At 40.0% G+C, this 27,669-nt stretch overlaps 1 protein-coding gene across 1 annotated transcript in view; it reads right to left on the reverse strand.

Annotated features, from left to right (window-relative positions):
* Positions 1 to 7,712: 7,712 nt before the first annotated feature.
* Positions 7,713 to 27,669, reverse strand: part of TRPC6 (transient receptor potential cation channel subfamily C member 6) — a 128,949-nt gene continuing 108,992 nt past the window's right edge. Inside the window, exons 7-12 of the mRNA XM_075198778.1 lie at positions 25,726 to 25,990; positions 24,397 to 24,592; positions 17,102 to 17,305; positions 10,352 to 10,435; positions 9,578 to 9,653; positions 7,713 to 8,453 (exon numbers count right to left, since the gene is read on the reverse strand). Of these exons, the coding sequence (XP_075054879.1) occupies positions 8,314 to 8,453; positions 9,578 to 9,653; positions 10,352 to 10,435; positions 17,102 to 17,305; positions 24,397 to 24,592; positions 25,726 to 25,990 (965 nt within the window). The 3' untranslated portion in view covers positions 7,713 to 8,313. The remainder of the gene's footprint in view (positions 8,454 to 9,577; positions 9,654 to 10,351; positions 10,436 to 17,101; positions 17,306 to 24,396; positions 24,593 to 25,725; positions 25,991 to 27,669) is intronic.

Raw genomic sequence — 27,669 nt, forward strand, 5'->3', positions numbered from 1 at the left:
AAGTGATAGGCTGCATTCATCCCTCAGTAATGTCAGTGACTCCTAGTGAAGTGATAGGCTGCATTCATCCCTCAGTGATGTCAGTGACTCCTAGTGAAGTGATAGACTGCGTTCATCCCTCAGTGATGTCAGTGACTCCTAGTGAAGTGAAAGGCTGCATTCATCCCTCAGTGATGTCAGCAACTCCTAGTGAATTGATAGGCTGCGTTCATCCCTCAGTGATGTCAGTGACTCCTAGTGAAGTGAAAGGCTGCATTCATCCCTCAGTGATGTCAGCAACTCCTAGTGAATTGATAGGCTGTGTTCATCCTTCAGTGATGTCAGTGACTCCTAGTGAAGTGATAGGCTGCATTCATGTCTTAGTGATGTCAGTGACTCCTAGTGAATTGATAGGCTGCATTCATCCCTCAGTGATATCAGTGACTCCTAGTGAATTGATAGGCTGCATTCATCCCTCAATGATGTCAGTGACTTCTAGTGAAGTGATAGGCTGCATTCATCCCTCAGTGATGTCAGTGACTCCTAGTGAATTGATAGGCTGCATTCATGTCTCAATGATGTCAGTGACTCCTAGTGAAGTGAAAGGCTGCATTCATCCCTCAGTGATGTCAGCAACTCCTAGTGAATTGATAGGCTGCGTTCATCCCTCAGTGATGTCAGTGACTCCTAGTGAAGTGATAGGCTGCATTCATGTCTTAGTGATGTCAGTGACTCCTAGTGAATTGATAGGCTGCATTCATCCTTCAGTGATGTCAGTGACTCCTAGTGAAGTGATAGGCTGCATTCATCCCTCAGTGATGTCAGTGACTCCTAGTGAATTGATAGGCTGCATTCATCCCTCAATGATGTCAGTGACTTCTAGTGAAGTGATAGGCTGCGTTCATCCCTCAGTGATGTCAGTGACTCCTAGTGAATTGATAGGCTGCATTCATCCCTCAGTGATGTCAGTGACTCCTAGTGAAGTGATAGGCTGCATTCATCCCTCAGTGATGTCAGTGACTCCTAGTGAATTGATAGGCTGCATTCATCCCTCAATGATGTCAGTGACTTCTAGTGAAGTGATAGGCTGCGTTCATCCCTCAGTGATGTCAGCAACTCCTAGTGAATTGATAGGCTGCATTCATCCCTCAGTGATGTCAGTGACTCCTAGTGAAGTGATAGGCTGCATTCATCCCTCAATGATGTCAGTGACTCCTAGTGAAGTGATAGGCTGCGTTCATCCCTCAGTGATGTCAGTGACTCCTAGTGAAGTGATAGGCTGCATTCATCCCTCAGTGATGTCAGCAACTCCTAGTGAAGTGATAGGCTGCATTCATCCCTCAATGATGTCAGTGACTCCTAGTGAAGTGATAGGCTGCATTCATCCCTCAGTAATGTCAGTGACTCCTAGTGAAGTGATAGGCTGCATTCATCCCTCAGTGATGTCAGTGACTCCTAGTGAAGTGATAGACTGCGTTCATCCCTCAGTGATGTCAGTGACTCCTAGTGAAGTGAAAGGCTGCATTCATCCCTCAGTGATGTCAGCAACTCCTAGTGAATTGATAGGCTGCGTTCATCCCTCAGTGATGTCAGTGACTCCTAGTGAAGTGAAAGGCTGCATTCATCCCTCAGTGATGTCAGCAACTCCTAGTGAATTGATAGGCTGTGTTCATCCTTCAGTGATGTCAGTGACTCCTAGTGAAGTGATAGGCTGCATTCATGTCTTAGTGATGTCAGTGACTCCTAGTGAATTGATAGGCTGCATTCATCCCTCAGTGATATCAGTGACTCCTAGTGAATTGATAGGCTGCATTCATCCCTCAATGATGTCAGTGACTTCTAGTGAAGTGATAGGCTGCATTCATCCCTCAGTGATGTCAGTGACTCCTAGTGAATTGATAGGCTGCATTCATGTCTCAATGATGTCAGTGACTCCTAGTGAAGTGAAAGGCTGCATTCATCCCTCAGTGATGTCAGCAACTCCTAGTGAATTGATAGGCTGCGTTCATCCCTCAGTGATGTCAGTGACTCCTAGTGAAGTGATAGGCTGCATTCATGTCTTAGTGATGTCAGTGACTCCTAGTGAATTGATAGGCTGCATTCATCCTTCAGTGATGTCAGTGACTCCTAGTGAAGTGATAGGCTGCATTCATCCCTCAGTGATGTCAGTGACTCCTAGTGAATTGATAGGCTGCATTCATCCCTCAATGATGTCAGTGACTTCTAGTGAAGTGATAGGCTGCGTTCATCCCTCAGTGATGTCAGTGACTCCTAGTGAATTGATAGGCTGCATTCATCCCTCAGTGATGTCAGTGACTCCTAGTGAAGTGATAGGCTGCATTCATCCCTCAGTGATGTCAGTGACTCCTAGTGAATTGATAGGCTGCATTCATCCCTCAATGATGTCAGTGACTTCTAGTGAAGTGATAGGCTGCGTTCATCCCTCAGTGATGTCAGCAACTCCTAGTGAATTGATAGGCTGCATTCATGTCTCAATGATGTCAGTGACTCCTAGTGAAGTGATAGGCTGCATTCATCCCTCAGTGATGTCAGTGACTCCTAGTGAATTGATAGGCTGCATTCATGTCTCAATGATGTCAGTGACTCCTAGTGAAGTGATAGGCTGCATTCATCCCTCAATGATGTCAGTGACTCCTAGTGAAGTGATAGGCTGCGTTCATCCCTCAGTGATGTCAGTGACTCCTAGTGAAGTGAAAGGCTACGTTCATCCCTCAGTGATGTCAGTGACTCCTAGTGAATTGAACTCTGTTGCAGTAGAGGGCCATCTTTTCCATTGGGCACGATGGGCAGCTGCCCGGGGGCCCCACGGGCAAGGGGGCCCCATAGGCACGGCTCTTAATGAGAATAAATAATCCTGCAAAAGAAAAAAAACCTGCAAAAAAAAACCTACAAGGGTCACTGAGCAAGTACATCTATCCATCTCTATCTCTATATATCTATATCTATATCTGTATACATCTATATATCTATATCTATATCTAGGGGCCCGGTGCACTGCTTTGCCTGGGGGCCCATAATGTTGTTAAGATGGCCCTGTTGCAGTATGTCCAAATAAAATGACTAAAATGCACAGAAGGAAGCTAAGAATCTAAAAATATTAACATATAAATGTATTAAGTAAAAGTTACAGATTGGTTTTAACAAGCAAATAAATTAAAGTCTTTAAAGATGAAGAAACATTTTTTTATTTATTCTTTGTCCCTGTTTTAAGAAATATCAAATTCAATACAACTCATTTGCTAAGTAACAAAATCTTCTTGAAGAATAAAGAGCTTAGAATTTTTGCTAATATTGTAGCATTGCCCCATCATACTAAGTACCATCTGTACCAGCATACATTACTAATGTATTATATTGGCTTGTGCATGGGAAATTCTTTTTAATAGTCTGTAAAACTTTCATTTAATGACTACAATGTGAAAAATATTTTTCTCAGAATGTTCAATACAGGCAGAAACGCAATTTAATTTCAGATAGACTGAACCTTTCTTCCCGCAGGCTATTATCATAAAAAGCTGATAAAAGGGTTTTATAACAAATCGGATATTTTTTCTCAAGTCCAATTTTTCTCCATAAAATTTTAATAAAGTAAAATCTTCTTATTTAATTAAGTATTTTAACTGGGCAGAATATTGTATTTAGTAATATTTTTATTGTTCTAAATGAGTATATATATGTATGTCTAAACAAACAAAGTTCATCTGTGCTAATCTCTTTGGAGCATTTATAAATAATAATAAATATCTAAGTTAAAAATATAAATTGAAAAACAATTATTCCTTGTCGCTACCTTTTGAGGGTGTGCTAATCCTAACAAAGTTGAAACATAAATAAACAGACAAAAAGGTGCGCCAAGTAATATATATTTATAGTAAAAGCAAGAATATGCAGAATCCATATTATGTAGCAAGAAAAACAGTTAAATTAAATCTCATATAATAGGAGGTAACTTGATCAACATAGTATTCTAAAATACAATCAATGAAAACAAAACATAATCAAAGGTTTATAATAAAGCCAAATAAATAAATAAAAACCTCTATGAAATAAGAGATTAATTATCTTACTGATGATAATGGAAGTTTGTGTTTTATAAACATTTATGATTCCAGTTTAAATTCGGTAGGTAACACAATCACTGGGTTTACAGTTAAACCCATTATCATCAGTAAGATAACCATTTCTGCTCTTATTTCATAGTGTTTTTTTATTTATGTATTTATTTGGCTTTATTATAAACCTTTGATTATGTTTTATATATATATATATATATATATATATATATATATATATATATATATATATATGTATGTGTATGAAAAAGTCACTATATAGTGTATAATGAAGGTTGTCTTTTTTCCTTTTATAAAAGTAACATTACGGGGTAAATTTACTGAACTGCAGGTTTGAAAAAGTGGAGATGTTGCCTATGGCAACCAATCAGATTCTAGCTGTCATTTTGTAGAATGTGCTAAATAAATGATAACTTGAATCTGATTGGTTGCAATAGGCAACATCTCCACTTTTTCAAACCTGCAGTTTATTAAATATACCTCTATACATGTCCTTCGTGCCTGCAGAGAACTAATAAAATAATAAGTGAAGCAGTAAGCTGAGGGCTTTTAAAATTATGTGTAGGGTCTCTGAATAGGCACTTACCACTAGGGGTTTTCTTGTATTTACATTGAGCCAGCTAATAAGATGTACCTGGAAGGTTTGGTTTATTCTGTATAAATTCAGTGAGCAAGGAATGCTGGGTCCTTCTGTTCCTGATCATCGCTGATACCACCCACCCTACTTAGTAAGTTGTTTTAACTGTGCAGTCGGTGACTAGTCGAAGGTGCTATCCCTATTGGCCGCTCGTCGCTGCCCCTTTTGAAGAACATGACTCTTGACCCTTTCTGCACGGAGGGTCCCTTGCCGCGCTCTGCGTGACACGGCGATGTTGAGTCTAGAGCGGAGCAGGCACGCTGGCGCCAGATTAGCTCCGGCTAATTGGTAAATATTCTTGGTTAGTGGTTGAGCGTTTGTCCCCCACTGTTTATTGGTTGAAGATTAGTTGTTAGCTGACTGCTACGCTCTCACCGCCACCATGAAGGTTTAATACTTAAATAAATAATCTGCAAACTTTAATTTTCCAAATATCTGTGTCTGTGTCATATTTGAGGTTTACATGGTGACACACACTTAGCTAGGCTGGTATAGTGCCAAGTAAGAAAGATCTCGCACTATTATTTTATTTTATTTCCTTATAGTATATTTGTATTGCATAGTATTATATTGAGCTTTCTATTCATGTAATTTGACGTTATGTAATTCATTAAAAAAGTAGAATAGATAAATAGAAAATAAATGTATGTCCCTAGATGAGACTGCTGCCATTGATTCCAGACTCTTATCTGTGTCAATGGATTTAGACAATGTAATAGTTCACCTCCCATATTCTCAGCTCTAATTCAATTGGGCAGTTTACTCTGGAGACATTAGATGGCGCTGTTGCCTGTAGTTTGAATTTGCTGTATATAAAGCTATAATATGAAGTTTCCACCCTCTGATGTGGATGTTAGACAATTTGGGGCATCCCATTCACTTCAATATTAATGCTGAGTGTATGTCCAATTTAGAATTTTGTGGTTTCCTGGTCAGAAAATTGCAGTTTTTTTTTTTTAAAACACCCACCTGACACTAAGATGTAACAGAGGGACAGCGTTTCCAAGTCACTGTTATGTTAAGCTCAGGATATTGTCACTTTTGAGCACCACAGTATGACAAAGCTCTATGTGACCGATGGAAGATTCAGAGAAATGCAATAATGTGACATTTCTCTTTCCATTGTAGTGTCCATTAACAGTAGCAATGTATAATTAACTGGGTATTTTTCTGGTAGAAAGAGGGGATTTAATACAGGCCGCAAACATTGTAATCTGATCATATAATCCGATTTTTTTTTTTATTGAAAAACTGATGTGTGGGTTACATTAGAACCAATACGATAAACTAAAGAAGGCCAAATGGATTTTTAACCCAATAAGATAGGGTGGAAAATGTTAATTCAAAAGGATTGAATTGAAGCTGATTGAAGAGTGTGTATTGTAATTTAACCCTAACAACCCCAGGACTGTTCTACATTGTGCATACACCGAAAATGTCTTTCTGTTCTTCCAACTCAAACTGGTAATGTATGGAATGTACAGTCTGCTCCTCAGCTGTAATAATACCTTTATTCAGAGGGTAGGGGGGGTCACATGTCAAGCGCGGGAGGGGGCGTGGTGACGTTACGCATCACTGTGGCCCCACCCTGTGCAATGCCAAGATTCATGGCACTGCACAGTGGGGGCGGGGCTTGATGATGCAAATGAGCCACTGAGTCGGGATCTGGGGAGGTGGGGGTGTTCTGGGAGCCCAGCAGGATACCCCAAATTTCTGCAGCTTCCCAAGCATTTTAGGAGAGTAGGCAAGCATAAATGAAGTGATTGCACAGAGATATTCCTCCAGGAACAAAAATAAACATTCCTGTGGGGTCAGCATACCAAATAAATGTAAATAATCTTGAAACCTAGGTTTGTAACAGATAGAATGAATCATAAATGTAAAGTACTCTTCTAAAATGAGAAGAGTCACGTGAAACGAGTGTGTAGAATCTGTCCAATCACATAGTAGAGGTAACAAAAGGAAAAAAGAGAGGACACCTCATATAGATATCACAGGCAACACCTAAATATTTAAAGGTGATTTTGCTAACTTGTTTAGCTTAACAATGGCCTGTAGCAGATTTCGTGCATAGTCCAGTGTGAGTCTTGTATACATAATGACCAAATATTTTACAGTCCGTAGTCTTGATAGCAGGTTTGCAGGTAGCTCCCGTTGTAAAAGGTAATATTACCAATTACATCATTATTACTTTAAGTCCCACCCATCTGATAAGGGATTTTCCCTTTTATCTTCATTTGTATTGAATTGGTTTGCAGCCAAAGGCAATTGTTAGGATTGTCTGATGGTAGCTTGTTTTGTAACTTTATCTATCCACTACACCATTGGACTTTCTATATCATAAAGCCGTATGAGCGAAAACAAAAAATAGTTGTCCGATAATTTCCTAAGATGACTGAGAAGGAAACGAGACTCTTGCTTGGTGACACGTCGGATGCAAAGGTAGATGGGATTGGTTAGACTTTATGGGGTAGTGGGGCATTAGGAATAGACTGGGGGAGGGGGATTTAGGCATAAGGTTACAGAGGGTCAGGCTGTAGGAGAGTAAGGATAAGGTGTGATGGGGATAGTTTATGGTTAGTTGTGCAGATTTAGCAAAGGGATTCTATACTTTGAAAGCAATTGCTCATCAAGCAGTCGCTGGAAATCTTACGAGCTGCAATAACTTGCTGGTGAACAAGTATCCTACAATAATAATAAAGTAGAGTTCCCATATTTCTGAAGCAGGAACCATGACCCATAATCCTTCCTTCCTTTTGAGCGCTAAACACCATAAAACAGGTATTCTCATTCGTTATGCTGCGCGTATCAATTGCCTCATATAAATACTACAGTTAAATGATACCCTAGCAAAAGACTGTGGAAAAACTGTGATACATAGACAGCTTCTTGGTAATATTATTATCAATTGCTCATAAGTAACTTATCAAGATTACAGAGATAACACAAACGATCATAATAACAGCAACTACAATATGTTGCCTTATCACAATATTCACTGACTATTTGGTTTATTCAATAAAGCTTTATTAACTCAAAGTTTTTACAAATAAAAATACAGCTTTGTTTCTGTACATTGAGTTCCTATGTATAAGATAAATCTTACATAATACGTATACTGTATACCTTTATTTTTTGCAGTTTGCCCTTAATGTACAATGATAATAAATCATAAGTTAAATAGATATATGGCTTTGGCTAGATAAACATCTATATATTTTGAAGTTTGGGTCACTAAGTACTGTATGGTGATTAATACTCTACAAGACGGAAGCCATCACGTTCCTGCTGATTCTTAGAATGAAATAATATGTATACTCTGTAATACCAATCGCTTTAATATTGTTCATCCATCAATATGTCGGTGTATCGGATATATCGGTGTACTAATTAAAATATATGCACTTTTGAGAGGAAACATTTGATGTGCAGGCGAAATGCGCCAGTGACATCCCACCGGTGGAGCCAACGTATTTAGTCTTGGGGACTCATGTGTCAGGAATTCGGCACTTAAACTGGCTATTCCGACTCCCCAACGCTTAAATACACAGGCACACAAAGCTTCTGTACGACACTGGCCTCACACGGACTTCGCCTGTTGCTCTACTGTCCTCTAGGCTCAATGGATAATCTCTCTCCCAGTTTTCGAATGAGTTCCGCAAGGTCCTCTGTGTTGTGAGATTTCTCTTCAAGGAGCTCATAACGGAGACTTGAAATATCCTGTTTAATCTCCTTCAGTTCACCTGAAATAATGAGGGTACAAGTTACTTTGTACCGTATAAACGGTAATAAAGAAACATCGCAGACAATTGAATTTGCCCCAGACTTTTGTTTTTGTTATAAAATCTTCTTTTCATCCTCATAAAAAAAAAAACATATCAGCGGTGTGTAATTCATCTTTTATTTAATACAAGCAGGGTCACCCGGCGTGGCGCGGGTCCGATGTGTAATGCGTAGCGGTTTATATACATCAGCAAATTATTTGGCCGATAGACCAAAAATGCCATTTACAAAATGTTGCCTTGTCGTTATGTCGTGCTGTGGCGAGGTGTCCTTCCAGCAGTCAAACAATTGTTTACAACCCAAAAAATAATGTTTTCACTAGTTGTCGCTTTGTCGCGTTGTCGCTATGTGGTCTAATAGGTTACTTTTTCGATACTAAATAACTATGTAAGACTTGGAAGCTTTATCTTGAGAGCTGTAGAATATATTCACCAACAAACAAACAAACAATCTTCTTTATTTGTATATATAGAGAAGAAGATGAATGAATGACAAGCGGTTACACAAGAACCCTCTCAAACATAATGGTGAGGTAGCTCCCAATGGAAGAAAGGGTTGAAACACTTGGCTCTCCGACACCACAAGCGCCATTCCTTATATCATTACAGAAAGACCGTTCAGGAAATTTTAGGATCTGTGCTCACTATAGAATGAATGACCATTCACTGACACGATAATGCATGTACAAGTGGAATGTAAAGAGGTTGGCTGAATGGTAGTCGACCAGAAGAACAATCAAAGCTAAACAGATTTTCAAGTATGAGATGCTTTACAGTAGTTGATATGTATCAATCTGCATTTAGAACAGGTCAATGTTCAGTTGATCTCTAGAGGATATAGTGAACATATTTATACAACAATAAAAGTTACTGTATATTGTCTAAAAGAAGATCTCACGCCAATGTATAGGTCAGTATGCTCCATTTAAATAACAAATTATAATTATCTGTATACACCAGGGACCTAGTGAAAGCATAGCTACCTATTTAATATTTAGGAGAGTGCAATCTCTCATTACATATGCCAAACATTTTATTAGTTATTTTAAAAAGGATAATTATGTACATTAGTAAGTTTAACTAACCTTCATTGACTTCATCGCTCTCCTTGTCAACCTGAGCTTTCAGCACATAACGTTTAATAAGACGCTTCATTATTTTCTGTTAAAAAGAAAAAAAAATGTTTTAATACAATAGATATTTTCCCATTTGTCAAGAATTCATTTTTAATCCTAGTTTGCTTAATGATAAATACCAGACTTAGGCGTCTATTGATTAAAGTGCGATCAGCCATTAAATCGTAGAAAACAGCTGTAGGTACAATGCCCGTCGCACAATTTATGAAGGGTTTATGTCAGGAGAAATTTTTGGCGTAACCCATCTAATGCTTTTCGCAGGATGGTAATGCCATCTCAGAATGGAGTCACCTGTTATTTTCAAGTCTCTCCGGCTTCGCTGGATCCCTTCCGTGAAATGCTTTGCTCTATAAAAAATTTCGTTCTGGAGGGGGGAGTTTACTGGGATTTCCAGAGCAGCCCCGGCATGATATATTACAACGGTACTTTATTATACAGGCCTGCGAATTTCAGCGATGCATAATGATGGTCACCGAACAGTTTTAAGGACTAGACCCCTTTATGACTTATCTAAAACTCAAAAGTGCTAAAGTGCTTTTCTCAAACTTGGAGGTGTAACAGTCAGAAATGATTCACATTTCAGAACATTTTTATTAAAGTGTAGTACGTACATCTAGGCAGAAGGTGTCACTGTTGCTCCGAGGAAAAGGCCAACAGTGACAAATACAAGTAATAGTGGGCTAAAATCCAACACTGCATTATACTGTATAATAATACACTTACCTGATATCTTGTGGGTGGGTGACTGATGTTGTTCAAGTTGCCATCTTCAGAACTTCTAATGCTCGAGTGTTTGCTGTGACCCAGCTGCAATTGCATTAAATATAATATGTATTAAATACAGCAACTGTTGTTACATTGAAACTATTGTAAACATATTGCAGGAAATTGAAGAAAAATTACATTGATAAAAAAGTAAGATGGGATTATCAAGACTGCGGCTAAATAAGTAAATCTATAGTTTATAATCACATTGCTCCAATGAAGATCTCACCAGAGAATTTCTGTTGGTAAAAATGCAACCAGACTTAGAAGTGAAAATGATGTCATATTGTGTATGTTGAAAAACAAGCAATCGGCTGCTCATCTTCTAGTTAACAGGCAAGGGGACCAACGGGAAACTCGGCAAAGGAGAAGTTGAAAAAAATGAAATTTGTGACCACTGGACAAATTATGGACATATTTGTGTTTGAAAATGTTTGTTTATAAAGTAGTTGCATAGATCTGTGAGTAAAGATGATGGCATCTACAGGGGTGGAAACAGTTTTCATCTTCTGTTTGGAAGAGCTGGAGGGATTGGTTGTTCCTTGCTGAATGCACTGTATTGGGCCCAGGTGCAATAATAAGATTTTATGTTGACAAGATATCATCACCATCATCTATTTATATAGCGCTACTAATACCGCAGCGTTGTACAGAGAACTCACATCAGTCCCTGCCCCATTGGAGTTTACAGTCTTCATTCCCTAACACATCACACACAAAGACAGAGAGAGAAAGACTAGGGTCAATTTGATAGCAGTCAATTAACCTACTAGTATCATCATCATCATCACCAACTTCTGCAGTCAGCTGACCCAGAGGGGGCTCTATATTTGGGGTGTGGCCTCGTGAATCGCGCTGCTAGGCCACGCCCCTGCCAATCTTTGCCCATTTCAGCCTTTCGGTGGGCCAGAATTACGCATTTAGCCCCGCCCCCAACCACTTCGCAAACAAGGTGAGCTGGACCCGGGATGTTGTCCTGCTATCCTGGGAGTCCAGGAGAACTCCCCAAAATTTGGGAGTCTCCCAGACATTCCGGGAGAGTAGGCAACTATGCATTAGGTGGAATCATAATTAACCAGGATCTCCTCTCCCAACCACTCAGTTTCTACTTTCTAATTGGTCAAGGAGCTGTATGTGTTTAATGTTTATTTACTGTACCACGTCAGGGGCGCACACAGGATTTTTAAGGGGGGGTTCCCCCCCGCCCAAAAAAAAAAAAAAAGCAAGAGAGCTGCTGCGCATGCGCCCGGCACTGTTTCGGCGGCACTGTACTTTACAGCAGCCGCTGCTATATAGTACAGTGCCGCTATGTAGGGGCACTTCTTTAGCGGAGGGGAGGGGTTTCTGGAGACACAGAAAACCCCGCTGCGTGCGCCCCTGCACGTTGGACAATTTATGTGACTTTAAAATGACTCAATAAATTAGATTCTGTCCACTGCCAGTGTCACTGCTAATACCAGCCAAACACCCAGCGCCAGTTCACCCTTAGTACTACGTGTTTCCATTTATGCATTTTCTTCGGGTAAAAAGGAGGTTTAAAAAGCTGCATAAAGATATGCATATGTCTTCGTTTTACCTTTGAAAGCAAAGACACGTCCTCAATGTTTTACATAAAAATCAGAAAAAAACATATTTGCAATTCAGGTGTAAAAAACACTTTCATGTCATTCTTGGGTGTGAAAACATTCTCTATAGAAGTTGTGTTTTCATTTTTCTGAATGTTTATCCCACTCTGACCACTGGGTGGCAGTAACAGACCACTTTTGGTTCATGCATTGACTATATCTTGGCACCATATTTTTTATCCCTGCATATCAAGTGAATACTAACTGATATAACAACATGGTCTGTTTGATATTAACAATAATTACTGCCAGCAGCAATACTGAATTATAGGTGAATTATAGGTGACTGATGATATTAGCTTTGACAATAAAGAAAGCCTGAAATTGACACAGATGCCAAATATCTATATCTCTCATGTTGTTTAGGTAATTATGACTGAATTAGTTACAATGCAACACAGACATGGGGGAGAAATAAATGTAGCACAACACTAAGGCACAACACTGAAGGTCTTGTCCCCAATTGTGGCATCATGTGATTGCCCATTATACTTTTATATACACCACATGGAAGGTGTTTCCTAAATAAGCTTCATTTTCCCCGTTATTTTGTAGCATGCAAAAGGCTTTTACTTTAACACCAATTCAGAGGTGGAATTATCGGCCATGCCAAATGGTGCCCTGTTTACCCAATTTTTTATTATTAGATTATTAGTTTGCAGCCTTTTGGAATATTTTTTTTATGTCATGTATTTTGAGCAACTTTGTAATAATGATATACATGGATATTAAATTTATTAGAATTCACTGCTTGGTCCCATGATTGCATTATATGATATAACGCACTCATCTGGTATAACGTTATATATCTTCATGGAACATGACATTGTTCTACGATGTAAAGTATAACTGTCGGTAAAGCTAAAGCCTATCTGGATATGAAGATTACCTTTCAAATTGACACTTGTGTTTTATAGTGTATCATCTATGGCATGGTACAAGTCACCACACTTATTACTGTATGTAAAAGCACAGTCAATAACGTGTTGACGGAACGGATGGAAAACATGACAATCTATTGTAGAATAATTGATTCTTGTAAGAACCACCGGAGGTATTTAGTTATAATTACTCGTTCTTTGGCCTAACACAAAATTGTCAGCTTTAGTCATTATCCTCAGGTTATGTTCTCTGTCTCTGCGGATAAAGGTGAATATTGGGCATCACATGAGCTATATTTACTGGGCTCTGCTGAAACATCTGATGCAGATTAAATATATTCTAGACAGTCCGACCAATCCCTATGAAGACACATTTATTATGTTTGTCTAGCGGTACAGGAAGCCTCCTTTGTTGGTAATGTTCTGAGTTATGAAACACTTTTATTCATGCATGACTGCAGGTTTGTGACAATCAGCTCTCAGGCAGCTGTCATACGCAGTGCCGCTATGTCACTAATAATAACTAGCTATGTGCTCTCAATCTGTGCTCACTGCAGATAACCTCTGAGTAGTTCAATATTTACTGGGCTATGATTGTGTCTAGGGCTAGTTGTGCTGCTGGTAACCAATGTATTCATTTATTACACATCAGTTCCATATATTTACTTTGTATTTTATTACTCTCCTTATTGCCACAAGGGGCTGCCGGTACTTCAGTAGTGCATACTTGCCAACTCTCCTGGAACGTCCGGGAGACTCCCGCATTTCGCGTGAGTCTCCCGGACTCCCGGGAGAGTGTGGCAATCTCCCTGATCTGCCCACTTCCTAGTGAAGTGGGCAGAATTTGGTTCAAACGCCGCGATTGTTTGGCCCCGCCCCCGCTGTAAAATGACGCAATTTGCGTCATTACGTCACAGGGGCGGGGCTAAAATGACGCGATTTTCGGGACCCCGTCCCCTACACGCCCACCTCTCCCTGGCAGCTCCCGGAAGAACCATTTTAAATGTTGGCAAGTATGCAGTAGTGACTACAGTGTGAGGCACAGGTGTTCCATTATGTGCACTATAGTGTGAGGCACAGGCGTCCCATTATGTACACTATAGTATGAGGTATAGGGTCCCATTATGTGCACTATAGTGTGAGGCACAGGCGTCCCATTATGTACAGTATAGTGTGAGGCACAGGCGTCCCATTATGTACAGTATAGTGTGAGGCACAGGTATCCCACTATGTACACTACACTATAGTTCCCACTCCTCTTTCTCCCCCTTCTATTTTACCCTGCAGGTTCCCCTCTCCTCTTCTCCCTCATCTTCTCTCATCTCCTCTTCTTTCCCTCTGAGATGCTGGTAACAAAACAGGTATATTAGAGGTACAATTTAAATTTGGCACCCCATGTATAGGCAACTGCCAGTGGAGGTAAGACCTTTAATATATAGACTGATGGGACAATGACCCAATTGTGTCCTTTCAAAAACAGACCACTAACTGTGCACAGAATACGATAAAACTAGTTCACTAATACCATGGTAATAAAAAAATAACTGTATAGACTTATTAGCATTTTATATTAATGAGGTATTCAGATATTACTGGTAACATGGCCATCCCTATCCAGGGCCTATATTTGTGGACAGGAGTGTTAGGCCCAGGGTTATGGTGGCAGAATGACTAGAGCAGTGATGGGCAAACTTTTTCAGGAGCGGGCCAAATAAAAAAGAAAAACTTTAGGCGGGCCAATATAATTTATTAAAAAACTCAAGTATCGAGATATAAAACAAATTTTTATAAAAATAATGTGATGAATGAAGCTGTGACTGCATTTCTATACGTTCCTCGCATCTATTTTTTATATTTAAATATAAAAACAAATAATTATATTTTAATAATTTTATGCATATTTTAATGAAATTTTTTAAAATACTGGCGGACCGGATAGAACCTCTAAGTGGGCCGGATCTGGCCCGCGTGCCGTAGTTTGCCCATCACTGGACTAGAGCATCAGGCTGTCCCTTTTTTATCATCCTGTTACATTTTTCTTCTTACATATCTCTGCCAACATAAAACAAAACGATTATACTTTAAGTTCCTAGTAAAATCAATGGACATTAGGGGTAAATGTATCAAGCTGCGAGTTTCCGGCAGGTTTGAAAAGTGGAGATGTTGCCTATAGCAACCAATCAGATTGTAGTTCTCATTTATTTACTACATTCTACAAAATGACTAGAATGTGAGTGGTTGCTATAGGCAACATCTCCACTTTTCAAACCCGCCGGAAACTTGCAGCTTGATACATTTACCGACCACATCTTTTATATACACATTGTACATTGGCTTTGGCAGACATTGAGTTCCTGGAGCTCTATGGTTGAAGCAGAGGGGCCAGCTTAGGAAAATGGGGAGTAAAATTGAAAATATAACCAAGTCAATATCACACTTAGGGCTAGTTTTATCAAACCTTCATAAAAGAAAAAGTGGAGGTGTTGCCCATAGCAACCGATCAGATTCTAACTATTATTCTCTAGATTGTACTAGATAAATGACAGCTAGAATCTGATTGGTTGCTATAGGCAACACCTCAACCCTTTATTTTTATAAGCTTTGATAAATCTGCCCCTTAGTGCGTTTCCTCAGTAAGCCTGTCACATAAAGGCAATCAAGTCTACTTTACTTTTGTTAAAAAAAAATACCATCTGAAATAAAGAAGGATTAAATTGTCAAAATGTGAAACCGATGTATCTACACACAAGAGTTCCTGATTTTAATTATATAGCGGCAAAGAACACAGAACACAGCTGGACGGCTGTTTGGTGATAAAACATAATTCGCACACGAACCCGGAGACATCATTTCCTTTGGTCAATAGTGGTTCAGAGTTCAATGCAGTAAGAAAATAAGTCATGTAATTAAGCTCATTGTGTTCGACTTAAATGGAGAAAAAAGTGATGTTCTATAAAGATAAGAACTGATTGCAAACTGATTGTGCGCTCATCTGAAGACGGAAAGTACAAAATATAAGGAGAAAACGGAAAAGCAGTAACTAAGATCAGATTTAAAGGGGAAAACCAGATACATTTAAAACTTTTCAAAGTCTTGCTTGGCAACTATTAAACTATATTATATCACTATACATTGTAGCCTATGGTGTTTTCTTTATGTATATTTTACCATAGCTAGGTACCCACGATGGATGCTTGTAGGAATAAGCAATGCCCTAACATGATAGCTTTTATTTGTAACTTGGAGTTTGTCTGACAAACTAAGTCTCATCATCATTTATTTATATAGCGCCACTAATTCCGCAGCGCTGCACAGAGAACTCACATCGGTCCCTGCCCCATTGGAGCTCACAGTCTAGGGAATTTTCCCTAACATACACACACACACACACATATACTAGGGCAGTGTTGGCTAACCTGTGACACTCCAGGTGTTGTGAAACTACAAGTCCCAGCATGCTTTGCCAATATATAGCAGCTTATTGCTGGAAGGGTATGCTGGGACTTGTAGTTTCACAATACCTGGAGTGTCACAGGTTAGCCAACACTGCACTAGGGTCAATATAATAGCAGTCAATTAACCTACTAATATGTTTTTGGAGTGTGGGAGGAAACCGGAGCACCTGGAGGAAACCCACGCAAACACGGGGAGAACATGCAAACTCCACACAGATAAGGCCATGGTCGGGAATTGAACTCATGACCCCAGTGCTGTGAGGCAGAAGTGCTAACCACTTAGCCACTGTATACACCCCCACTTCCACCACTGAGCCAGCAATTCCACAGCGCTGTCTAAAGAATATTTGTCATTCACAACAGACCTTGCACCATTGGATCTTACAGTCTAAATTCCCAAACATATATACGTACTAGTGTTAATTTTGTCAGCAGCCAATTGACCTACCAATATGTTTTGGGAGTGTGGAAAGAAACCGGAGCACCTCCATTCCTGCCCTTGCATCATAACACTACGCTGTCATGTGCACCCCCACCTAGCACGAGTGCAGAGGTCACTCCCTCCCACAAGATCAGCAGGCTCCCCTCCTGAAATACTCTGGCCTGCTGTGAACATTCAGATTTATTTAAATGACTACAGTCACCAAAACTGAGATACACAGATGAAGACTGATTAATAACGGTGCTGAGCCCGTAGCCTTAAAAAAGACAACTGCAACTTAGCAAATCGTTTGTTTAGAAATGTACCTTGTTCATCTCAGAATCCTCCTGTAAACTTTTGGAGTTGCAGGAAAATATTTTATGAAGAAAAGATTTTATTATTAGTGCAATGTAAAGAAATGATTTAGGACTTGGAACCAAGTTGAACGGTACTGGAAGAGTCCTCCCTTCCTCGAAGTAAGAAAACCAAAGTTTGGCCCTGGCATATTTCCACTCCACGTCAGAGTCATCCTGAAATAAACACACAGATCAGTAATGGTATTTTCACATTACACACTTTTGCATTGTACTATATAGTAGATTTAAAAAAACAAATGTTAATGAATACTGTATTATCTGCAACTTTGTATATGTTCTTCAGAAAGGGGAGGATACTTTATAGCATCCATCTATGTCCCAGGTTCTATAAAACCTTATTTATTATTATTATTATAGTAAATTTGTAAGGCGCCACAGTGCTCCGCATAGCCGTACAGTAGGGAAACAGGACATACATAAAACAGGGACATACAAGATAGACAAAATAAATACAGACATGAAAAGAAAGAGTATGGAGGACCCTGCTCATTAGAGAGCTTACATTCTAAGTGGAAGAGGGCACAGCTAAAACAAGAGGAGCGAGTGTGGCTCAGAGTGGAGATTGGGTGAGTTGTGAGGGTGTATTAGTGTGAATAGTGTTATCAGGGATAAGGTCACCTCTAAAAAAGAGATGGGTTTTCAAAGAGCGTCTAAAGATTTGAAGACTGTGGGAAAGTCTGATTGAGCGTGGTAGGGAATTCCAAAAGTGGGGAGCAGCACGGGAGAAGTCTTGTAGACGGGAGTGAGAGGTGGTTACCAGAGACGAGACAAGGCGCAGGTCAGAGGTATATCTAAGAGGGCGGGAGGGAGATATGAGATTTTGATATGAGATTTGAGATGTATGAAGGGGTGGTGTTGTTGAGGGCTTTGTAGGTAAGGGTGAGTAATTTGAATTGGATTCTGGAGGAAACAGGGAGCCAGTGTAGGGATTTGCAAAGTGCTGCAGCAGATGTGGAACAGTGAGAGAGGAAGATCAGTCTTGCAGCAGCATTTAGGATGGATTGAAGTGTGGATATAAGGGTGTCAGGAATGCCAGAGAACAGGAGGCTGCGATAGTCAAGACAGGAGATGATGAGAGACTGGATAAGAGTTTTGGTTGACTGTAAGATCTCTTAAGCCCTAAGTATATCCATTATTACAGAGTATATCGGTTGTAGACTTTGACTATTCAGTGAGTAAATGGAGCAACAATTTATACAACCAAACTGGTCAGACGTGACTCAAGCACCAAGTGCCAGTATTACTTTGCATATTGGGTGTGTGGCCAAATCAGGACATTCAGAGATGAGGCCAAACAGTCTGACTACATAGGTGCTTGTTAGCATGGCCAGAAGATGACTGTACACAGACTGATAGTGTTCATCTGGTGACCGCTATTACAGACATGCCTGATAATGATCCAACCTATTTCAATCAGACTATTTTCAGGTATCACAAGCACTTTAGGGCCACACCTGTGCTGATATACCAATTTGCTGATATTACAGGTAATATTGGAAAGTGTGTCCAGCATAAAGCCTTTGTAAGTAAAAAACAGTCAACTGTGTGGTGTCCGTTTCCATGCTAGGGCATGATCATTTGTCCATCATCATCATAATCAGAATATTCATCCTCATTTGTCAAACATCACAATCAGAATGGATACTATTATTAGTGGTGTTAAGGGAGTAATGCAAGAAGGCAGCGCCTGTACAATGTACAAACCTTGGTAAAAAACATTGTACAGCCGACGTCTCTTTGCATTACTCCCTTAACACCACTAATAATAGTATCGTCCTGGAGGGTCACGTGACTTTGTGCTGCCGGCGTGTTCATTCCTTCTGATTGTGGCAGGTGGTGATTTGAAACCTTCGGCTTACCACTGTGCCGTGATTGACAGGTTCGCACTTATCAAGTCGGGTAAACTCTTGTCGGCGTTCTGGTAGTCGCGGTAACGTATCCAACCCGCATAGAGTGCCGTGTAATGATCATTGTAGTGATAAGTGAAGATTGAGACACATGATGAGTGACGAGTGGTGAGCTAGTGAAAGTAACATACCATGAGGCATGGCCAGATGTCTGGTACACATATGGGTGTGAAATAATAATAAATGGGAAATAACTGTTATACTTGACACAATAATGTTGCCAGTGTTTGTGCTGTTATTGGCTGGATCACATATGGGCATCACACACAGCAACATTTTATCCGACAGTATTGTTGGTTGGAGTGCTAGACAAGCTGCCTTGTACTGGGAAATAGTGTTTCCCATTGATAGTTACTAAATAGGCTTCAGAATGGCGCCTATTCCTGGCAAGAACAATGTTAGCTTTTAAAAAGACTGTGTAATGTAACGTCTGTTTACTTGCTTTTTAAAACACCTTAATCATTAAAAACAATGAACTATTACGTTACAACGAAACCATGGAGTGATATTCTGATTTGTTTTATTAAGAAACAGATACTAATTCTGCAAAATGTTTATTTTTTTAAGATTTATTTGCAACACATTACACACCATTTATATCATAACACAATTTAATGATTCATTTTAAAAATGCCAAATACTTTTTTTTTATTGTTTGACAACACGCAGGTCCTATTTATGTCATCTCTTCATCGTTATACATTCTTGGCAAGATCCTGATAAACGACCAGCGTTGTTATTACCGGCTGATTCTTATTGATGCTCATTACCTTTTAGCAGTCTTCAAAGTAGAAACTGACGGAGCCGCAACAGATGAGGATGACAATAATGAGAGATTGTATAAATGTTCCTGGCATTAATTCACAAGACACCGATGGATTCCTACACTGTATGTGTATGTTACTGAATGACACCAATTATTTTTAGTTTAGTTGAGAACCGAACAGAGACAATCTCATGTGGCAGAAAATAAGTTTTAATGATGAGATTACTGTATGACTACATTGGGGACTTCTTGATAATCCCCAAAGTGTTTGTTCTATGCCAAATATCTGTCATATGTCTCACCTTTCTATGTAGAGAAGACTAGAAGATTGGAGTTGTGCTAACTATATCTCTGAAAAAAATTTTTTTTTTCAACAATGTAAGTGAAGCATGTCAGACAGGTGTTTTGGGGATTTGTAGTCTTCTCCATTTGAAATAGCAGTACCCTGCTAGCCCACCCACCTCCTCTTCCTTCACTCTGGTCCATACCCTTCTATCCTCCTAACCCACCTCCACCTGCCCCCTTGACCTCATCCTTTCTCATTTCCTCCACTCCCTCTCTCTTTCATCCTGCTCCCACCTTGACCCCTCCTTAACGTATCACTTTCCTCAGGTACCTTCCCTTCCTCCTTCAAACATACACTTGTCTCCCCAGTGCCCAAACAAATATCCCTTGACCCTGGCTCACTCTCTCTCTCTCCCTCCTTCCCTTTGTCTCCAACCTTTTTGAATGATGTTGCTTGCAACTGTTTTACCTCCTTTTTTTCCTCTCACTTCAATCTTGGTTTCACTCCCTCCACTGCACTGAATCTGCCCTCACTAAAGTCACTAACGACCTTCTATACACTAACCCTAAAGGACAGTTCTCACTTCTCATCCTTCTTGACCTCTCGATTGCCTTTAATAGCATTGACCAACCCCTCCTTTTGCAAGCTCTCCAATTTATAGGCCTCTGTAACACTGTCATCTCCTGGTTTTCAGATTACCTCACTGACTGCTCCTTTTCGGTCTTCACCTTCTCCCTTCTTCCCTCACCTGTCAGAGTTCCCCAAGGATCTGTTTTTGCCCTACTACTTTTCTCCCTCTACGAGTACACCTCCTCTCTTGGAAACCTCATCAGCTCCTTTGGCGCCCAGTACCACCTATATGCTGATGACACCCAAATCCATCTTTCCTGCTCTGACCTCTCCCCTTCACTCATCTCTCATGACTCCTGCTGTCTCTCGGCCATCTCATCTTGGATGTCCCAGAGCTTTCATAAACTTAACACTTCATAGTCTTCCCCGCTTCCAGGAATCCCTCCCCTCTCTTTTTGTTGATAACACTACCCTCTTCTCTGTTCCTCAAGTCTACTGCCTGCAAATGGCGATACATGGGTTTAATATGTATGTAAAATAAAGCAAGTTTCAGTATTTACATTCTGCGGTGTTCCAATGTACTGCATAATCGAAGCAGTCTGCAGCACGCTGCAATGGTACACATTAGACTCAATTTACAGAAAGTCCTCCCTCCCTCAGATTCTACAGACATCCCGTCTGAAGGAGATGTGGCTGCAAATCTCTATCATGCCATTTACGTACATGCCCTATTTACTGCCAACTTGTGATGTTGGATGGATGAGTGAATGGGGTGCTCAAAATCACAGCTGTAATTCAGAGAACAAGAGTTCTATATGGTAAAAAATTAAAGGATGTCTATGCATCAAATTTGTGGCTCGTATTTCATTATTTATATGTTTAATTTAGTGACATCTATAAATGACCTTAAAAATTTAGGGTGTGATTTATGCCAGAAGTCCAGTTGCTGCTGTGTCTCCCATGGAAAAGCTCTGCGCACTCTCAGAAATGGACCTTATACCAATAAACACAATTGCATGCAGTTCATGACTGAACGCAAATGACCCTATGCCTTCAAGGGCAGAACGGGGGAGCGGAGGGAAGGGTGCCAACGCAGATACAATTCCTGTGTTTCTCTAAAGTACATTATTTTTACTCATTTCATTTGCGCCAGCTACAGGGCAGGTGTAAGTGCCGACCGATAGTGATGACTGTCATGGCATAGTCTTTGTATTAAAAACTACATGTATGTGTGCCACTAGGTACCATAGAACAAGTGTATGCAAGGAAGATTGACTATATAAACGCATTGTATGTGCATTACACATTAAAAGCACCTGCCAAATATTGTGTAGGTCTCCCTCGTACCGACAAAACAACTCTGACCCGTTGAGGCATGGACTCCACAAGACCTCTGAAGGCGTCCTGTAGTGTCTGGCACCAAGACGTTAGCAACAGATACTTTAAGTCCTGTAAGTTGCGAGGTGGGGCCTCCATGGCTCGGACTTGTTCTTCCAGCATATCCCACAGATGCTCGATCGGACTGAGATCTGGGGAATTTGGAGTGAACACCTTAAACTTAAAACCATTCCTGAACAATTGTTGCAGTGTGGCAGGGCGCATTATCCTGCTGAATGAGGCCACTGCTATCAGGAAATACCATTGCCATGAAGGGCTGTTCTTGGTCTGCAACAAAGTTTAGATAGGTGGTACGTGTAACATCCACATGAATGCCAGGACCCAAGGTTTCCCAGCAGAACATTGCTCAGAGCATCACACGGCCTCCGCCAGCTTGCCTTCCTCCCATAGTGCATCCTAGTGACATCTCTTTCCAGGTAAACGATGCACACACAACCGGCTGTCCACACAATGTAAAAGAAAACATGACTCATCAGATCAGGTCACCCTTTTCCATTGCTCTAAGTTCCAGTTCTGCGCAAGCTGCGATGTGCTGTGTGTTCTAAATTCTTTCTGTCATAGTCAAAATTAACTTTTTCAGCAGTTTGGGTTACAGTAGCTCTTCTGTGGGATTGGACCAGATGGGCTAGCCTTCGCTACCCAGTTTTGGGTGCCCGTGACCTTGTCACTGCTTCACTGGTTGTCCTGCCTTGGACCATTTTTGATAGGTACTAACCACTGTGTACCAGGAACACCCCACAAGACTAGACAGATGCCATTGTAATGAGATAATACATGTTATTCACTTCACCTTTCAGTGATTCTAATCTTGTAGCTGATCAGTGTATAAGCAAAGCACTACAATATATATAGAACAATATAACCAGCACTGAGGAGGGAAATAACCTCTTCACAGAACATGAGGTATGCGCAGAGAGGAAAATTAAAGCCAGTAATACAGCACTAGCTGAGCCTGTACCCTTTAGAGTGGGGGTTGCAAACAGAATCAGAATCCGTGATTGAAAAATGTAAGGAAGGCACTGACATACTGGTATTAACAATAGTGGAGAAAGGAGGTTACGAGGGAAGAGGGCCCTGCTTGTTAGAGTCTACAATCTAAAGGGAGGGACAGACGGACAGTGGTGAAACAAAAAGGGTGAGACAATGGAGTAAGGGTGGGTTATGAGGAGAGCTTATAGGTTTTGATGAAGAATTGGATTTTAAGAGCCTGCTTGATGCTTTGGAGAGAGGTAGAGAGCCTGAATGGGAGAGAGGAGGGCAGCACAGGAGAAGTCATGGAGGTATATTTACTAAACTGCGGGAGATGTTGCCTATAGCAACCAATCAGATTCTAGTTATCATTTATTTAGTACATTCTACAAAATGACAGCTAGAATGTGATTGGTTGCTATAGGCAACATATCCACTTTTTCAAACCCGCAGTTTAGTAAAGGCAAGAGTGTAAGGAGGTAATGAGTGAGGAGGGAAGGATGTGAATACAGTCAGAACTATGCTCAAGTTCTGTGTTCTTCTCTTAAAACACGTGCAGGTTACATCCGAACATGAATCAGGCCCACAGTGAATATGAAATTAGGCAATTGTACAAAGTAATATTAATACATCAGTAATAATTAGTATATTAACAGGTAGTAGACAACAGTATTGCTAAAAAGATGATAATAGGGACCTAACCCCCCACATAAATGTAATGGTGTAACTGTAGTAAGTGATGTGGCCACTAGGGGCTTCTTGTACAGCTAGATGCATTTTATGTCAGAAATGCAGAAATACAGACATGATATGCGCCTGAGAAAATTACACAATTATGTGTGTATGCGGAACTGCTCGTATGTAAAAATATTATATTAAATGTGTCTGCTGTATAAAAATACAGTACATTTAAAGTGTATGATACTAAGCTTATCATGATGCGGTAGAAACCCCAGTTTAATCTAGATTTAAAAAAATATATATATATTTTTTTAAAGGCGTGAAATAGACTATATAATTGGTTAGTTGCAATTAGAACCCACCTGCTTCCAACTCTGATTGTACCACAAACTGGACTTCCCTCTCTAAGTGTAAAGAGTAGTAAGATGTGACGCATGCGGACACAAGGGTACACATTTTTTGTGCTCATGCACAGTATGGTAAATGCGTATTTTATGCAAAAAAGAGAATGTATGTCTCATAGTCTAGAACAGTGTGGGTTTTAAGGGAGAACTTTGACTAAATTATTGAGCATGAAGACAAACAAACATATAATTATTAGTATTAATACTTTTATTTTTTTTTCGGAATAGTTTATAGAACACCAGATGATAGATTCCATCCTTACCTCAATTTCTTGGAAGGAGTTGTTGATCATTGCAATAAGCATGTTTAATAGGACAATTACCATAGTCACGTTGTATACCCCATATAGGACATAACCAATATTCTCTATAAATTTGTGTCCATAGTTGATGACAACGGATTTTACTTCAGAAAGTCCGAAAATGGCCCAGAACAAAGTCTTAAAACTTTCTTCAACTCTTAAAAGAGAAAACAAACAAATCCCCATCAGATTGTAAATTCTTCTGCAAAGAATTGAGAATATCAACTGCAAATTACGGTTAAACTACTATTGGCCCTGGGCAGTGGTAAACCTACAAGCCTCTAGCCCTTAGCTTGCCAGGACTACATACCCCCCTGGTATAGAAGTCGAAAGAGCATGTATTTAAAAGATTTGGCTGTGCAACCTCTCTTTTGTACAGCTGACACCACCTCCTTCTCATGTAATGGGAAACTGTGTTTCCCAGCCAAGATTTTCAGCAAAGCAACAGTAAGAAATCGAGGAGCAATGTTAATGGGAAACTGTGTTTCCCAGATGAGGTTTTCTGCAAAGTAACAGTGAGAAATGGAGGCGTAATGTAATGGGAAACTGTGTTTCCCAGCCAAAGTTTTCCGCAAGCTAACAGTAAGAAATGGAGGAGTAATGTTAATGGGAAACTGTGTTTCGCAGATGAGGTTATCAGCAAAGTAACAGTGAGAAATTTAGGAGTAATGTAATGAGAAACAGTGTTTCCCAGTCAAAGTTTTCAGCAAACTAACAGTGAGAAATGGAGGAGTAATGTAATGAGAAACTGTTTCCCAGCCAAGGTTTTCAACAAAGCAACAGTAAGAAATGGAGAGTAATGTAATGGGAAACTGTGTTTCCCAGCTGAGGTTTTCAGCAAAGCAACAGTGAGAATTGAAGGATTAGTGTAATGGGAAATTGTGTTTCCCAGCCGAGGTTTTCAGCAGAGCCATACACAACAGTGGGAAATGGAAGAGGGCAAACAAAAAAATTGGGTCAAGGCATTTTTAATATTTTTTTCCCTTTTTTAATTCATTTGGTACATATGCATGTTTGCATTTGTTATGCTTAAATTTGTACCCTACATGTCATGTTTAAGATTATACTTTATGAAGGTTTTGTTAACTTCTTTTTATTTACAAATTCAGAGAACATGCAATTTGACCGGGGGCATACAGCTTTCTATATATACGCATTCGCCTTTAATATTTGCATTTGACAAATACAAATGGACAATAAAAATAGAGTTTATATCCCTTTAAGATCAAAGAGTACCAAATGAAAAAGCCAACTATAAACACAATGCAACAAATTCAACAAAACACTTACGTGGTGAAGGCATCGTTTTGTTTCGCTCCAAGATAGTAGGAATAAAGGTTGAACATTCCAATCATAAAGGCCACAAACACCATGATAAATATCACCATAAACTTGAAGATGTCTTTCACCGTCCTTCCTAGTGATATCTGCAGTGGTCCAAAGCTTTCATTTGCTGGAAGAATATAGGCAATCCTGGAGAAGCTCAGAACCACAGCAATTGCGTAGAGGCCTTCAGATATAATCTGCGGATCTGATGACAGCCATTTTATTCTGGCTGGAAGAGAGAAGGACAAGATGCACTAATCTAAAGCTGTTTTAACTGCCACATTTACAATGCACACAATAGCCAATGCTCAGTGCAAAATCCTTTCTGGTGGCATCAAATGCATTGATTTGTGATTCTGCGCAGATGCTGCAGCCAAACTGTCTTGATTTAAGAAGCAAGATTATTATTATTATTATCTTTGACTTATAAGGCGCCACAAAGGGTCCACAGCGCCGTACATTACATATACAGAAACAGAACCAAGACACAACATGATATACAAATATATACAAACACAGGTGACAGGGTAAAGCAAATCAGATTATATCTGGGACAGATAGTGAAAGGGATGGTAGAAATCAGCAAGAAGAAGGCCGATGCTTAATAAAATAAGGAAAGCAGGCCAAGAGGTACAGAGGGTGAAGGAACAGTAGAAGGTGCACACAAGGAAAGAGGGCCCTGCTCATGAGAGCTTACAACCTAAAGGGAAGGGGGAGACACATAAAGGGTGGTACTAACTGGGGGAGATAAGAGGGTGGTGTTTTCACAGGAGTAGAAATGTCATTGACCAATGGGAGCAGCTGGATTGAGCAAGCGCTAGGTAGGCGTATTGCTGAACCTAGTTTTGCTGAGCAGTCCGAAAATGAGATTTCATCTCTGCAGAGGAGTGCACTTCTAGCAACACTCTGAGCAACAGACGTCACTAAAACAAAACCCACAAAAGTGCCTTATGTAATAAAAACATATAAATAAAATATTGGGGCAGATCTTGCAAAAGCCAAACAGTGTGTCTATGGTGTCCCTGAGGGAGTGACGAGTGAAATAATAGCGAATTGGGTTATCCAGAGAACTAAAGGACTACTTCAATATAACCACCAATAAAAACCAACACAGTCCAAAGGAGATAATTAGTGACCATTGTATGAGGAAATTACAAGTCTAGGAAAACTGAACACCAGGGGGTAAATGTATCAAGCTGAGAGTACTCCGGCGGGTTTGAAAAGTGAAGATGTTGCCTATAGCAACCAATCAGATTCTAGCTGTCATTTTGCAGAATGTACTAAATAAATGATAACTAGAATCTGATTGGTTTTTCAAACCCGCCCAAAAACTCCAAGCTCGATACATTTACCCACAGAAGTATATGTCAAGAGCGCATTACTATCAAATGGGTATTACTTAATTATTACTTAATTAAATAAGTTCCTGAAGTTACAATATTGTTAGTACTCGTAGATGAAACATCTATATGTCATTATGGTTCAAATATTCGTTGCATTGTATTTAATTTAAATTACTGCAATTCCCATCAGATTAATTAACTGAATCATCATGAATTGAGCACCGGATATTGACAACTTATATTATATACTAAAAAGTGACTCTCAAAACATTATCAGGTGCACGGCAGTCTAACGGCATATCAGCTGATACTAATCAATTGATCAGTCCCCTTCTGAAGGACTGACTACAGCCCCCCCCCCCTCCCTTCAGCCCTATCAAGGAGCCAGATGCAGAACAAAACTGTCTGCTGGGTGCTGACGTCACCTTACGGAGAGGAGAGAGGCGGAAATCTACCTTATTAAAGCTGAGGAGGCCCACGAATAAGGAAACCCCATGTACAATTACATTGGGCCACAAACCCTGTGAGCCTGGTGTGAGGGCGCTCTGAGCCCTGACTATGGCCC

The sequence above is a fragment of the Mixophyes fleayi genome, chromosome 2 (assembly GCF_038048845.1).
Source record: "Mixophyes fleayi isolate aMixFle1 chromosome 2, aMixFle1.hap1, whole genome shotgun sequence".
NCBI classification, from domain to species: Eukaryota; Metazoa; Chordata; class Amphibia; order Anura; family Limnodynastidae; genus Mixophyes; species Mixophyes fleayi.